The sequence below is a fragment of the Carassius carassius genome, chromosome 25 (genome assembly GCF_963082965.1).
Source record: "Carassius carassius chromosome 25, fCarCar2.1, whole genome shotgun sequence".
Lineage (NCBI taxonomy): Eukaryota > Metazoa > Chordata > Actinopteri > Cypriniformes > Cyprinidae > Carassius > Carassius carassius.
Window position 1 is genome coordinate 10,297,985 of NC_081779.1, and position 14,189 is coordinate 10,312,173.

Below are 14,189 nucleotides of genomic sequence, written 5' to 3' on the forward strand. Positions count from 1 at the left end.
ATATATGTAACATAAATATTTGAATAATGTGCTCGTGGAGGTAGAAGGGAGAGATCAATTTCCACACTTTAAGCATCACCATGAGAAAACCTATAACGAGAGTGAGTGTGGCTCCTCCCCATTTCCTCTTTAAATTAGTGAATTCACTGAAATGCCAAACAACGACCATGATCACTTTGGATGCTTTAACTCACCTAATTATTCCGACATTTCTGACAAGACTAGACACAAGATTAAGTTTTTAAAGTGTAATAGCGTGCAGGACATGCGAAGAAACTTTTTTTTCAGTTGGATGACAAAATTACGTATATCTAAAATTTATGATTTTACGATTTTTATATCCGTATTTATAAGAAGTCCGGTAGATGGATTAAAAAAAGTTCCTACTGAGTTAAGGTCTTTAATTATATTTATTTAATTATTATAATAATTGCTGTTGCTGCTGTTGTTTTCGTTATAATAAAACGAAAATACAACTGCTGAAATACAAAGAATAGCAATGGTAGATTGACTGTAGATCCTCGCTTTTTTTTTTAAGCTTTTTAGCTTAACAGTATCATAAGTATTAAAATAAGCCTATCATTGAATCGCATATGCAATAATAAAAAAAAAAAAAACTTTCGAGTGATAATATAACCTGATATACATTATGACCTGCATTTCAATATACATGATATACATAATTTACCTTCTCATCTCAGCAACATCATGATTTGGATGCCTAAATGACCTATAATCACTTATCCAGTGCAAAAGAAAAAAAAATAATATTCAGGGACATGCTTAAGTTATAAAATAGTTTGCAATTACTTTTTAAAACAGTAGAGGGCGGCCAAGGTTTAACTAATTGTTTTTTTGCACTGTTTATTTAGACCAGCCTGATTTCTTTCTTTTTTTTTTCTCCTGGGAGTGTTTGTCTTTGTTAATATCTCTCAGCCCAAACATTCTTCTGTTATAGTTTTGAAGTAGCCTATGTATGAGACAAACGGTGCTACCCACATGTTTTCGCTTTGTTACAGTTTAGATGACTGTGATTTGAAAGTGACCTGATATACAACCAAGTATGGTGACCCCAAACTCTGAATTTGTGCTATGCATTTAACCCATCCAAAGTGCACAAACACAGCAGTAAACACACACACAACGTGAGAACACACACCCAGAGCAGTGGGCAGCCATTTATGTATTGAGGGTGGAGAAAGTACTGTACATTCACTCCCTCCAACTACAAATTCCTGCCGGCCCGAGACTCGAACATGCCACATGTCTCAGTGTAAGTACCTTATTTGCCTGTGACATATTTTTCTGTTAGAAAATGAACACATTTAAATGTAAAACTACATTTAAAAAGTATTAGTGTTACACATTTAACAATGTGTTGCTTTTAAATCATTTTAAAACAAACAATGAATATTATCTCCACCTGATCTTATTCTGTGCATCTTGTGCCTTTTCATTAAAATTTGGTTAAAGACTGACTCATCAGCTGATTAATGTATAGGAGTAAAATATAAGAGTTGCCTTGTCTTCTGGAAAATAAATAAAATAAATAGACTTTTAGGCTTTTTGAATACATATGATGTCTGACATCTAAAAGAATTTGATACACTTACAAAAATATTAATTAATAAATATATTTGATACCACCAAGGGGGCAGTTGTAACACTCTGACTTCTTGCATTTAAATTAATGTTATAGTCTTGTCCTTATTAGTGAAAATAAATAGATTGTATTATTAATGTGTGCACCTAAAATTGTTCCTTGTCTAAAAAGACGACTTGTGTATTTCAATATGTGAGTTATGTAGGAAAATGTAAAAAAAAATTGTTACAATTGCCCCTGATCTGCATGTAGACAGACCGATTGACAGACATTATATATGATAGATTGAGACAGACAGACATACATTTTCAAAAAAAACACTACACGGTCTATTTTAATATTCGTCCAAGAGTGGAAGGGCTAAAAAGGAAGCTACGTCAGCATACATGCTTGTGATTGGTTAAGGCTAGATGACCTACGGCTATGGCCACTGCGCATGCGCACATCAATATTTTGTAATAATTTTTGTCACGCTAAACAACACTAATTTTTGTATTTGCATTATTGTAAGGGGTACGTTTAAGGTTGGGGATAGGCGTAGACGTTAATAAAACACAATCTAATAGGTAGAAAATTTTATCTATTGTTACTTTCAGGCCGTAGCTGTATCCTTTCCAGAGCCGTAGAGGGAGATTGGCTCTGATCCTTCTATCCTCAACCCTTGTGATTGGCTCTTTAAGTGAATGACAACAGAAATGGTCCAATCAGAGCTTGTTGCGAAGGTAATTCCGTCGCACGTAAATGAATTTTATGAACCATGCAAATTTGAGCAGTTGTGACCCTCCTTGGATGAGAGTTTATGGTTATTAATAAAATCTTTAAGTTTTTGTTGTTGCTACGGAATATATCCGACGAGAATGACTCGTTTTGCTTTGCGTGATTAGATGACGGCACTGCATCTCTGAATTAGGATGTTATAGGCCAGGAAGATATGAAAAGCCTGTAGTGTGTAAGTGCAGCGAACAGTTTCGCCGGTCGGGGCTGCTCTTTGTCTGACACGGAGAGTAGTCAACGCGTGCTCTTTTGTTTTGGGCTTTGTCTTTGTTTAACGGCAAACGGGCGGTTTTTGTTCTCGTTTAGGCGTCCCGTGGTTGAAATATTTGTTTTGAAATATGCACCGCATGAAGAAATATTTCACCGAGGGACTCATTCAGTTTACGATTCTGCTGAGTTTGTTAGGAGTTCGCGTGGATGTCGACACCTATCTGAGCGGCTACTTCTCGCCCTTGATAGAAACAGACGGAGGGCCGAGCTCGGCTTTCATACAGACCCCGTTTCACCACTACCGGGACACAGCGGCGGGCTATCAGGTGCATCCGAAATGTCCCGAGCTGGACTATTTTTTCACTAGCCGCAGGCTCCTGAATGAAGTGCGTGCGCTCGGGTCCCCGGCCCGCTTCCCCACGCGTGTCAGCGCATGGCTGGTGCACCTGGTGCCTGATGATGGATCTGATGCAGGTGAGCCACACGACCTGTCAGGGGACCCTGATGACGAGGAGATAAATGACGACGATCACCGGGAAGAGGACGATCACAGCACCGGAGAGGGCTTCGGACGGTCAGTTTCTCAGGATAGCACTGTTTCAAGGCCCTGTTGTGCAGCCGGAGAACTTTCCAAAGAGGTAACGTTAACATTACAGTGCCGTATTACACTCTTTCCCTACTTTTACAGTTCTATTATGTTGTGTTCTCTTCAAGGGACACGCCAGAAGCCACATATGTACTGCTTTAAGTGTTCGTTTGTTGCTGAATTAGCCAGTTAGCTTCATGGCAAGTAGTATTTTGTTCTCATGAGCAACTAAAGCCGAAAGCGAAACAATAACTGACCCATCCTTACACATTAGTTTAACGTTAAGTTACATGTTAAATAAATGTGGTTAAATATGGTCAAATTACATCTGCCTGCTTGAATTGATCAATGGTGATATTTAGGCTGTGGTTTTATATCTATTTACGTTGTTTCTCAGCAACTTTACTGCACTTTTTATTTTATTATTAGTATTTTGTGTGTGTGTAAGAGAGAGAGGAAATTAGTCTTGTTTACGAGATAACTTATGTTTACTTGTTAGTTTGAAGGTTTGTAACCATGGAAACCAGATGTATAGGTGTCAAGTCAGGTGTTTCGTGCAAACTTTACATTGAAATAAGTTTAAACGCCAGTACATCAAAAACATTTAATCAGTATACACGTTACTAAATACATATTTACATAACCTTTCTTCATTTTGTATTTTTTTAATGTAACTTATTTTTTTTCTATCTGACAGGTAGTTTTTGTATTAGTCTGAGGGAGGAGTGGTAAATTATTCTTTGCTCCAGCCCAAACCTGCTCTTTCTGAAATGTTCGTTGTTACTCAATCATGTCTTGACAGAGCCCTACATAGATTTTGAAATCCATTAAGTCATCTATTATCCCTAGAGCCACATTTGAGGCATGTTAATCAAATATATTTTCCTTTTCTCTGACTGCTACAGGTGAAAGCAAAATCCATAGAGTTCCTTGAATAAAATGAGACTATTGAAGGAGTAGATTTAGTTTGTGGATTAATACTCTCATGGATTTGCTCCTGAATGCACTTTTGTAATCACAGATTTTGTTTCACAATTGTACTTTATAAACAAGGCTAAAGCCTTCTTAGGCAAGCCATTAAATCCTTAATTTTGACATCCCAATTTCTCTCCAGGAAACTTTACTGAACCAAGTGAATGAAGAGGAGGAGGAGGTGGTGAAAGATGAGAGAGGGCAGGAGGACACCAGACCAGATTCACTGAACCAGCTGACTCAGAGCTCTGCATTAGAGCAGGAGGTAAACAAACTAACTTCACTACCTGCCTGACAAGAATGGTGTGTCTATCAGGTTTAATGTTTAATCAACGTTTAATGTAATATTAATGCCAAAGCATTCAAACTAACATAACATTACATAACAGTAGTTAGTTAATATTTAAATTAACCAGCTCTATGAATGAATGTAAAGTTACATTTGATGATGTTACTTATGTTTCTGGTCAATCAACTCCATATGAACTTGTGGTGATGGTGTATGACGTAAAAAAATAGTTAAAAATAAAAAATAAAAATTCATGTCATCATTTACTCACCTTTATGTCTTTGATATTCATTCATTTTCAAAAAATAAATGAAAATAAGGAAACCTGCAAGATTTTTGTCCCTCACTGAAAATACACAAAACCAAAACTTTGACACTTTAAAATGTTCATCATATAGCTGTTGTAAAAACAGTCCATATGACCTAAGTGGTTTTATTCATGTCTTATGAAGAGTCATGATCACTTTATATGGCAAACAAATTTAACTTGGGCTTTTATTGAAATTAATATTGATCATCGCACATTCATGGAGCTCATCAAATATTTTAAACACGGAAGCTTAACTGTTCTTGCTTGATGCAACATGAGGGTAAATGAGAACTGTCATTTTTAAATATTTTGATCATTTATTAATTGATATATTTGTTGCTGCCTCTCCTTACAGGATTTGCTGGGTAGTGGTACCCTTCCTCCACCTCTTTCTGGGCTTGAGCTTCCTCCACGGTGGCAGGACTTCCTCTCTGAATTTGATGTAAGTAGTTTTTGTGGAAGACTCATCCTCCATTATTCAAAATGACTTGCATTCAAGGAACACATTTTTATGTTACATTTTAGTTCTTGCTTTCCCTGTGAATTGAACCCTTGACCTTGGCATTGCTAGCGCCATGCTCTACTGTTTGAGTGACAGGAAGGCAGAATGTTGATTACAGTTTAAAATATGTATACGACTCATCCCGTCACATCAGGATTTTGGTTACAGTTTGATTCTTACAATGGAAGTACATACTTGAATACAAGGATAGAATCCTAGAAACCTAGTAACTTTTTTTATAATATGAACTTCATCCACCTCTAAAATATTTCAGCCTTTAAAATGATGATTTGGACGACTTCATAACTGAAATAATCAACTAGTTTTTATGTTATTAATCTTATTGTGAATGATTTATCCATGCATTGGTTTCTTTTTTTTTTTTTTTTTTTTTTTACAAATACTTTACATAGCTGTAGTAATACAAAACTAAATAAATTTGCGTTTTCAGCTATGTGCATCAGTACTAAACACTGATCTTTCTGATTCTTGTTTGCTTGTGGACATTTGCACTGAATGAGACTTTAATGTTTAAAAAAAGAAGAAGAGTACATTTGACAATATTTTTCTTTTTCATTTACAGGATTTTGACTCCATGGTCCCCCAACGCATGTCAGATTTAGAATCTGAATTTCCTAATCCCATCAGCTATGACGTAAGCCTTCAAGATGCCATGGTATCCAGAGGAGATACAGCTCATAGCAGGCCTGCATCTTCCCGAACACCCCTCTTCCGTCTGGAATCCACAAACTCTTCTCACTCAGACCCGTCTCAGAGCTCAGCAGGAGCACTTCCTTCATCGCTCTTCTGTTTGTCTGGGAACAGCTCTCGTAATGACACCTCCCCTTCGCAGATGGGAGGCTATCTAGATGAGGCTGTTTTTGACCACATCAATATGCTGGATCTTGGAAATCTTGATACGATCGACCCTCAGATGCTGGACGGCAGGGAAGGGGACATGGACACTCCATGGCTGGAAGATTCAGACTCTGGACTTTCTTTGGAGAGCAGTTCAAGAAGCCCTGCATCCCCGTCTCTATCGTCCGATTCATTTTATGAGGATGAGGGTGGAGCTACAGGCTATAGCAGTGAAGTAGAGTCTTTTTCTTCAAAAGGCGGAGCTTGTGCGGCTGCTTACCGTGATTGGTCGCCTGTGAACCTTGTGGAAAGCGTCTGGCACGATCATACCTATTCAACCCCGCAGGCTCAGAATTCTACATCATCTAGCTGGTTCACAGCTATCAAACAGGAAGTGATGAGTGAAGATGAGGCCGAACCCGAGGAGATGAGTCGTGACGAACGTCGCGTGCAGTCACTGGGTCTTCCGTTTTCTGCCTTTCAGATTGTCAACATGCCAGTAGAAAACTTCCTGGAGCTGCTGGACAGTCTGTCAGGATCAGAAGTCACGCTCTTGCGTGACGTACGCAGAAGAGGTAAAAACAAGCTTGCTGCGCAGAATTGTCGCAAAAGGAAGCTGGACACGATCCTGACCCTGCAGGGTGAGGTTGATGGCCTGTCCGTGAAACGGGATGCTCTCCTGCGCCAGAGATCCCACACAGCCAAAGCACTTTCTGCTGCTGCAGAGCGATTCGAAACACTCTCGCAGACTGTGTTGAGCCAACTTCGGGATGAATATGGACATCCTCTGAACCCTGAGCACTACACACTGCACTGCAGTGCTAATGGACGGGTGATGGTTCAGCCTCGCACAAACACAACGTCAAGGACAATGACAGGTAGCAAGACAATGAAGAGAAAGAAGAACAAGAAACCCTAAGAGACTTTTTGAGAGTGTGTGTGTGTGTATGTATGTGTGTGCATGCATGTTTGTGTTGACAAAAATATTTTTAGGTTTTCTGAAAGGTGAGTTTTTATGCTTTTCTGGCCGTTCTTTGTTCCTAAAAGCCATTCGTAACTCAAGCGGAGGGCAGAAAGACTGTAATAAATACACATGGGAGCATAGGAGTACCGGTAGTCTTGTTCACTTGCAGGAGAAAATGTACTGAAAACACTGGACATTGTGTATAGTAAGAGTGTTTATAAAAAGTATTTCTAAAGAGCACATTTGAAAATTAAAATTCATATTGTTTTTTTTTTGTTTGTTTTTTACTTAATTTAAATGGCAAGTTACTAATTAAATAATCATTTTATATGGTCACTGGAGGACCATGTTAAAAACTGTACATCACTATTTCTTGCCAGAATGTTTGTGTATATAGAAGAAAGAAATGCATACAGGTTTGGAACAACATGAGAGTGAGTAAAATTGTATGGTAAACTATCCCTCTAATATGAGGAACCCCACAGAAATGACCTTAATTTAAACTATTTGGAGACATTAGAATAAAATACAACTTTTCTAAGGCAGTTACCTTCATAACCGTATGTAAAAAAAATTCTCACCACTGAGATCAATAAATTCAGTTATTATAATATGACTGTGAATCTGACAAAAAGTTATCACTCTGTTTAAACTGTTTTTGTACATTATCTTTGCATTTTACATTTACCGTATGCACTTGCCTAACAACGATTATAATGCATTCTGCTGCTTTTTATAAAGGGGTTAAGAGTTTGGATTGCGGATTTGTTTTCAGTTTGATTTTCCTTTAGGTTATTTTTTGCAATCTGATTGTCACAAATTAAATATACCCATAGAAGTGGTCATCTTTGAAGTGAAGTCACAGTAAAAACAACAAATAAAAAAGTAATTAAACAAAAATATGGAATTGGTGAGTATTGTTCTACCTCATTCACAGTTACACAATTTGGAAAAGGCAAGTACTTCATCAGCTTAATGAGTAATTGTTTAGTGAATTAGTATAAAAAGGACCCAAACAAATTAACCTCTTGTGTATTTGCTTTATTGGCACAGTGTTTTGATTTGTGTTTGACAGTAGGAGCAGTTTTTCATTTTATTTTATTTTTCAGTTTTTCTATATGTGTGTGTTTTTGAGCAATTATTTGTATGTGTGTGTGAGGAGATGGTATACCTTTTATATTTTAAAAAGGGATGTTCAAAAGCATTTAATGAATAAAGGAGGACAATAAAGTTAGTGCTGTTTTTTATTATTATTTCTTTTTATTGTATTATTTTTGTGTTTGTGTGATTATATTTCACATAAGATGTTTCCAAAAACACATTCCATACTACACTTAAACACAAAGCAGTGTAAATCTAAATTCTGTCTTCTAAATAATGCCTTATCTATATTTTAAACTCATGTTTTCATTATAGTAATGTTATAATAGACAATGTTGGCATAATGCAGTCATGCTTTCTGACCTCAAAGCAAACATCCATTCTGCAGGCAGAGCAATAATTATCCTTGCAGCATCATTCATTTGTTTTAAATTAATGTTTTTGAAATGAAGTTTATTTAAATGTGTTAAAAATTGGGGTCAATTGTCAAATTGGGTCAACTGCTAAGACTTTTATTCATTTATGGTGAATAAAATATTCAAATGTTAGATTATGTGAATGCATTCTAATTTTATTGATTTTTCAGTGTCCAAAATATAGAATAATAATAATATAAAAAAACTTTAAAACTAAATACTTTTCATGTGAAATAAGATTCACACAGAATCTGCAGGGTTTTTTAGGTCACTTTTGACATTTTTTTAAATTAGACAATGCAAATAGTGGTTTCAGGCTGTTCGGCCCCTCTGCAACTAGAATCTGAGAAAACATTAATAGCTATTAAATTAGTTAAATTATGCTAATGTATATACATTTTGTTACATATTTTCCAGTGAAATGTACGAAAACAAAGAAAGAAAACATATGGGAGAGGTCTTTACATGAAATTGTGCTGTTGATCAATAGTTAGATATATAATGTGACCTAAGATAACTTCCATACTTCTGCTATTCTATGTCAGTCTAGGCGTTTGCAGTGGTCAAAGGTCCATGATGGATCCTGCCTACATTGATTGTGAATTTTTATGTCCTTAATAAGATTCATGATGGTAACTTAGATCAATCAGAAATAGCTGATGAGCATATAAACAATAAATGGAATTTTATTCTTCTAATTTGGACTTTGCTGTTCTAAATGTGATGTTTTCATTAGTGCCAGCACATACCAGGATAAAATTTGAAAAAGAAGCAGATATAAATTGTAAGGAAATAATCTGTATTAGGGTAGTATTAAGCAGAAACAAATTAAGGACCAGTTTAGAGGCAAAGATTGGACTATGGAAAAATAAATAAATATATTTAAGGGATATGTCAATTTTCAATACAGATAACAGGTAAAAAAAAAAAAATACCATGTCGAATAGAAACACTGTATAGCAATCGTGCAGATTCAAGATCACATCAGTTACAAAATTGCATTATAGTTTTATTTATTTAGATATGTGTTTTCTGTTCAAACTGTTAACGTTTAAACATAAATATATCATTAAATCATTTAATTCAAAACGTTTTAGGGTCAGTGTTACATGATAATTATGATGTTGAGCCGTTCTCATGTTTTGGAGGTAACGTTAGAACGTGGCAAAAACATTTAGACTAATTGCCAACTTTTAATTTGCTCAATTTGTAGCCCTCAAAATTTATATTAAATCATATTATTTACTTCTTACTGTATTGAATCATGTTATTTTGCATGAGCAGAAAGATTTTATTTATTTATTTATGGAAATCACGGTTGCTCCGCCCTATGAAAAACCTTATTGGACACACGTGACCGCTCAGGGGCGTGGCTTTACGTCCTCGCGGTACGGCTGGCCTTCCTCAAGCCTCAGTCGATTTCTGTACTGTTGATTTATAGTGTACCAAAAAAGTGAAAGTTTTAAAAGTTTGTGTCCTGCTAAAGTCCGATATATTTTCGCTGCGGCTGTTTGCGGGTCGGCCAGTGCAAAGTACTGCAATTCACATTTGAGCCCTTTTCCTTTTGAGGGTGAGTTTTCGCGCGCATGCATGTGCTGCAGCACCGTCCATTGTAGTTTTCTGTTAGAAACCTGAAACCTTAATCATTGCGATACGTGTTTTGTTAAATTTATTTTTAGTTGTTTCAACCTGCATAGATGTAGAATGCGGTAATTCACAATGGTGTTTAACAACATTATATTTTGTTTTGTGTGTGTGTGTGCGTTTTTCAACTAACGTTAGCCAGTAAGCTAACTCTTGCTATATAACTTATCTAAACTAGGGCGTTATGGTAAATATTACGCGAACTACGATTTTGTGAAATAGTCGGACCGTAAACCGGACAGGAAGGTTATCCATAAATATATAAAAAAAGTAGTAATCACAAAAAGTAGCCTGAACTGCTTTCAGGCTCTTGGCCTGTTCATGCATGCGCAATTAGCTCGTCAGCATACGTTAGCACACATAAAAGGCAACAGTTAGTTGTAAGTGCTATAGTGAATAATTGTAACGTTTATAAACTGACTTGCTGAACTAGTCTTCCAGTAAATGTGCTAACTTTTGTCGTTTTAAAATATAGTGCAAGTCGTAAATATGGCAACTTTTTCTTTCTTAATTTTATTTCGAAAGGGAGCATATCTGTAAACCATATTCATTTAAGTTTTAAGTGACTGAAATTTAAATGGCTTATCCGGTTGCTGGCTTATCATTAGTCTTTTGTGCATTTTAGGTCGATATGGGTAAGAAGCAGGGGGGAAAATCAAAGAAGGAAGTTCAGGAGGTGGAGGAGTTTGTGGTGGAGAAGGTGATTGACCAGCGAGTGGTCAATGGGAAAGTGGAGTTTTTCCTCAAGTGGAAAGGCTTCACAGAGTGAGTTTTTTTTTTTTTTTTTTTTGATTTCGTACAGGTGTAGTGAACGGTTGATTTTAGATTTTACTCAATTCATGCAATGGGAGTAACAAGATGTGTTAATTTTCTTCAGTACTGACAACACTTGGGAGCCTGAAGAGAATTTGGACTGCCCTGAACTAATTTCTGCGTTCCTGGAGTCTCAGAAAGGAGTGGTGGAGAAACCAGAAGCCGTAAAAAGAAAATCCTCCACTGATGAACCAGAAACGGAAGAGAACAAGGCAAAGAGAAAGAAAGAAATGGTAAAGTTGTGTCTTGATTATCAGTTTTTGAGATTTGATTGTAATATTCGTTATTGATAAAACTGACTTAGAGTAAAATTGTGTTTCTCCAGTCTGACAAGCCAAGAGGCTTTGCAAGAAGCCTTGAGCCAGAGAGGATCATAGGGGCGACTGATAGCAGTGGAGAGCTCATGTTCCTCATGAAGTGGTAAGAAATCATGTAGTTTTCTGATATATTTTATTGGAAATATGAAAATGACCATAGCAGTATACAGCCATAGTGGAAACATTTCCTCACCCTCATGTTGTTTGAAACCTGTTACTTCTAAGGAGAACAAAAGATACTTTTACTACTGGTTCAGTTGTTTTTGTCCAAATAATTGAAGTTAATGGGGTCCAAAACTACACTACACAATGATCTTAATTGTATGGATGAGAAAAACATTTATATATTTTTTTTTCTGAAGATCTTTGCGCCACAGAAGAATGTCATGAAGGTTTGAAACAACTTGAGGAAATGATTCCTTAAAAAGGATAGTCCACTCCAATATGGTGTCATTTACTCATGTTGACCCAAACCTGTATGATTTCTGTGGAACACACAAGAAAATATTTTGAATGTTGGTTACTAAACAGCTTAATTTCCCATTGGCTTTCTATTGTATGGACAAAATATACAATGAAAGTCAATGGGAACCGAAGCCATTTGGTTATCAACATTATTCAAAACTTCTTGTCTTCAGCAGGAAAAAGAAAATCCTACAGGTTTGGAACAATGAGAAGATGTTTGTTTTTCTGTGAACTATCCTTTTAAGATACTAAAAGGCCTGTAGGGGGCAGCCTGTCCACATGCAAAGCTTTTCTGTTTCAAATACACAAAGTGCAACATTGCACTTCCTGCTCTAATTGTCATGTTATAGAGTCTGTTTTTATCTTATAGCATTTTAACCAGACATATGTTTTGTGTTCGCAGGAAGGACTCTGATGAGGCCGACCTGGTACCTGCAAAAGAGGCCAACACCCGTTGCCCACAGATAGTCATTGCTTTTTATGAGGAAAGACTAACTTGGCATTCCTGTCCTGAGGATGAGCAACAATAATGCCCCACATCACACTGATTTGTGCTTTAGTGTGTTCCATGTGTACAGTGTTGGGAGAAGTTATGATAGCCTGACGGTGGAGGACTTTTTTTTTTAAGTGTATTGAGGTTTTGCTGGAAGCTACAAGCATGACTGTAGTGATCTAAAAGTATGTACAAACGAGATGAGTGTGTTTTTAAAAGTTACAATATAGGATGCTTTAAAGGAAAATGCCACTGTTTTTCCATATTCCACTGTTCTTCCCTCACCTTAGATGAGTTGATACATACCTCTCTCATCTCAGTGCATGCACTCAATCGCTGTAGCACACGGCACCACTATGCTAGCGTTTAGCTTAGCACCATTCTTTGCTCATGATCCAAACAGGAATGAATTTGGAAGCCACCAAACACTTCCATGTTTTCCCTATCTAAAGATGGTTACATGAGTAGTTACACGAGTAAGTATGGTTACACAAAATAAAACGTGTCAAATTTTCTAAGCAGATAAAAAAATAACTATAATAGCAGTAATATCATCACTCCTGAAAACTCCTCACGTTGGTTGTATTGATGAAAGTGAGAGGGGAAGTTTTCTGCAGTGATGTTACTGCACAAAGTTCGAAGTGCTCTTCCGTCATACATTAGTTATTTTTTATCTGCTTAGAAAATCGCCATTTTATTTTGTCACCAACACTTACTTGTGTAACTACTCATGTATCCTTCTTTAAATAGAGAAAACATGGAAGTGTTTGGTGGCTTCTAAATTCATCCCTGTTTGGATCGTAAGGAATGAATGGTGCTAAGCTAAACACTAGTATAGTGGTGCCGCCTGCTGCACTTCTTTCTACTGCACTGAGACAGGAGAGGTACGTATCAACTCCTCTAAGTTGAGGAAAGAACATAGTGGAATATGGAAAAGTGTTGGCATTTTCCTTTAACTGTTCATTTGAACTGTCACAGCAGTGCTGTTAATGCATTGGCTTGTGTTTTTCTTCCACTCATCTTGTCATTCAGAGAGATCCAAAACTTGCATTCTGTTCATGTTCATAATTTCTTTTGGTGGGCAATGCTGTCATTACCGTAGTAGTTTTTCTTTTAATTCTTAATGTTTACCTGAATATTGGAATTGTCTATGTAAATGTCTGTGTAAATATTTTTTTAGTTCAATAAAGGTTTATATGCCTGCTTTTAATCTGCAATGCACTTTCATATTTGTGTTGTATGATAGTGAGCCATTTTTTTTACCACATGCCAAAAAACTGGTTTAATGGAATGACTTGTTTTTTTGTTATTCGACAGACTTTGGAACTGCTTTTACAGAAATAGTTTTTAAATACAATTTATACAATTTATTCACCTGACCATCCAAGATGTAGATGAGTTTGATCAACAGAAATGATTTGGAGTGATTTAGCATTCCATCACTTGCTTACAAATGGATCCTCTGCAGTGAATGGGTGCCATCAGAATGAGAGTTCAAACAGCAGATAAAAAATATCCACAAGTAATCCAAATGACTCGAGTCAATCAATTAACATCTTGTGAAAGGAAAAGCTGCATGTTTGTAATAAATTCAAGATATTTTCACCTTCAAACTATTTCTTGTGTCTAAAATATGAGTCCTTGATACATAATGTCTGAATCAGGAGAGAAATATGCGTGGATCAAGCAAAACTGAAAAGCAAAAACTGTTCTAAACAAATGATCAATGGATTGTGATGTGGGAGCATAATGGGATGGACTTTTCCACTGGAAGAAATATTGTTATGGACTGGCATATTGGCCAGAATTAGATTTAAGTTATTTGAAACACTGCAACGATGGATTTGTTTTTTCTAAACATACGTGGACTGG

General features: G+C 36.4%; 2 protein-coding genes across 2 annotated transcripts; both read left to right on the forward strand.

Annotated features, from left to right (window-relative positions):
- The first annotated feature begins 2,402 nt into the window (after window positions 1-2,402).
- On the forward strand, window positions 2,403-8,302 carry LOC132104148 (endoplasmic reticulum membrane sensor NFE2L1-like). The gene is made up of 4 exons (XM_059509401.1): window positions 2,403-3,225; window positions 4,288-4,410; window positions 5,100-5,186; window positions 5,830-8,302. Exons 1-4 carry the CDS (start codon window positions 2,716-2,718, stop codon window positions 7,021-7,023), a joined length of 1,914 nt encoding a protein of 637 aa, XP_059365384.1. The 5' UTR covers window positions 2,403-2,715; the 3' UTR covers window positions 7,024-8,302.
- Window positions 8,303-10,821: 2,519 nt separating this feature from the next.
- On the forward strand, window positions 10,822-12,825 carry LOC132104149 (chromobox protein homolog 3-like). The gene is made up of 4 exons (XM_059509402.1): window positions 10,822-10,994; window positions 11,107-11,275; window positions 11,368-11,462; window positions 12,228-12,825. The coding sequence occupies exons 1-4, from the start codon at window positions 10,861-10,863 to the stop codon at window positions 12,352-12,354; spliced, it is 525 nt and encodes a 174-aa protein (XP_059365385.1). The 5' UTR covers window positions 10,822-10,860; the 3' UTR covers window positions 12,355-12,825.
- The last annotated feature ends 1,364 nt before the right edge of the window (window positions 12,826-14,189 follow it).

Excerpts from the sequence above, each read along its gene's own strand:
- LOC132104148 (XM_059509401.1), top strand. The coding sequence starts at position 2,716 with ATGCACCGCATGAAGAAATATTTCACCGAGGGACTCATTCAGTTTACG. Across the intron at positions 4,411-5,099 it reads GCTCTGCATTAGAGCAGGAG|GATTTGCTGGGTAGTGGTAC; the intron begins GTAAACAAACTA and ends CTCTCCTTACAG. Across the intron at positions 5,187-5,829 it reads ACTTCCTCTCTGAATTTGAT|GATTTTGACTCCATGGTCCC; the intron begins GTAAGTAGTTTT and ends TTTCATTTACAG.
- LOC132104149 (XM_059509402.1), top strand. The coding sequence starts at position 10,861 with ATGGGTAAGAAGCAGGGGGGAAAATCAAAGAAGGAAGTTCAGGAGGTG. Across the intron at positions 11,276-11,367 it reads CAAAGAGAAAGAAAGAAATG|TCTGACAAGCCAAGAGGCTT; the intron begins GTAAAGTTGTGT and ends GTGTTTCTCCAG. Across the intron at positions 11,463-12,227 it reads CTCATGTTCCTCATGAAGTG|GAAGGACTCTGATGAGGCCG; the intron begins GTAAGAAATCAT and ends TTGTGTTCGCAG.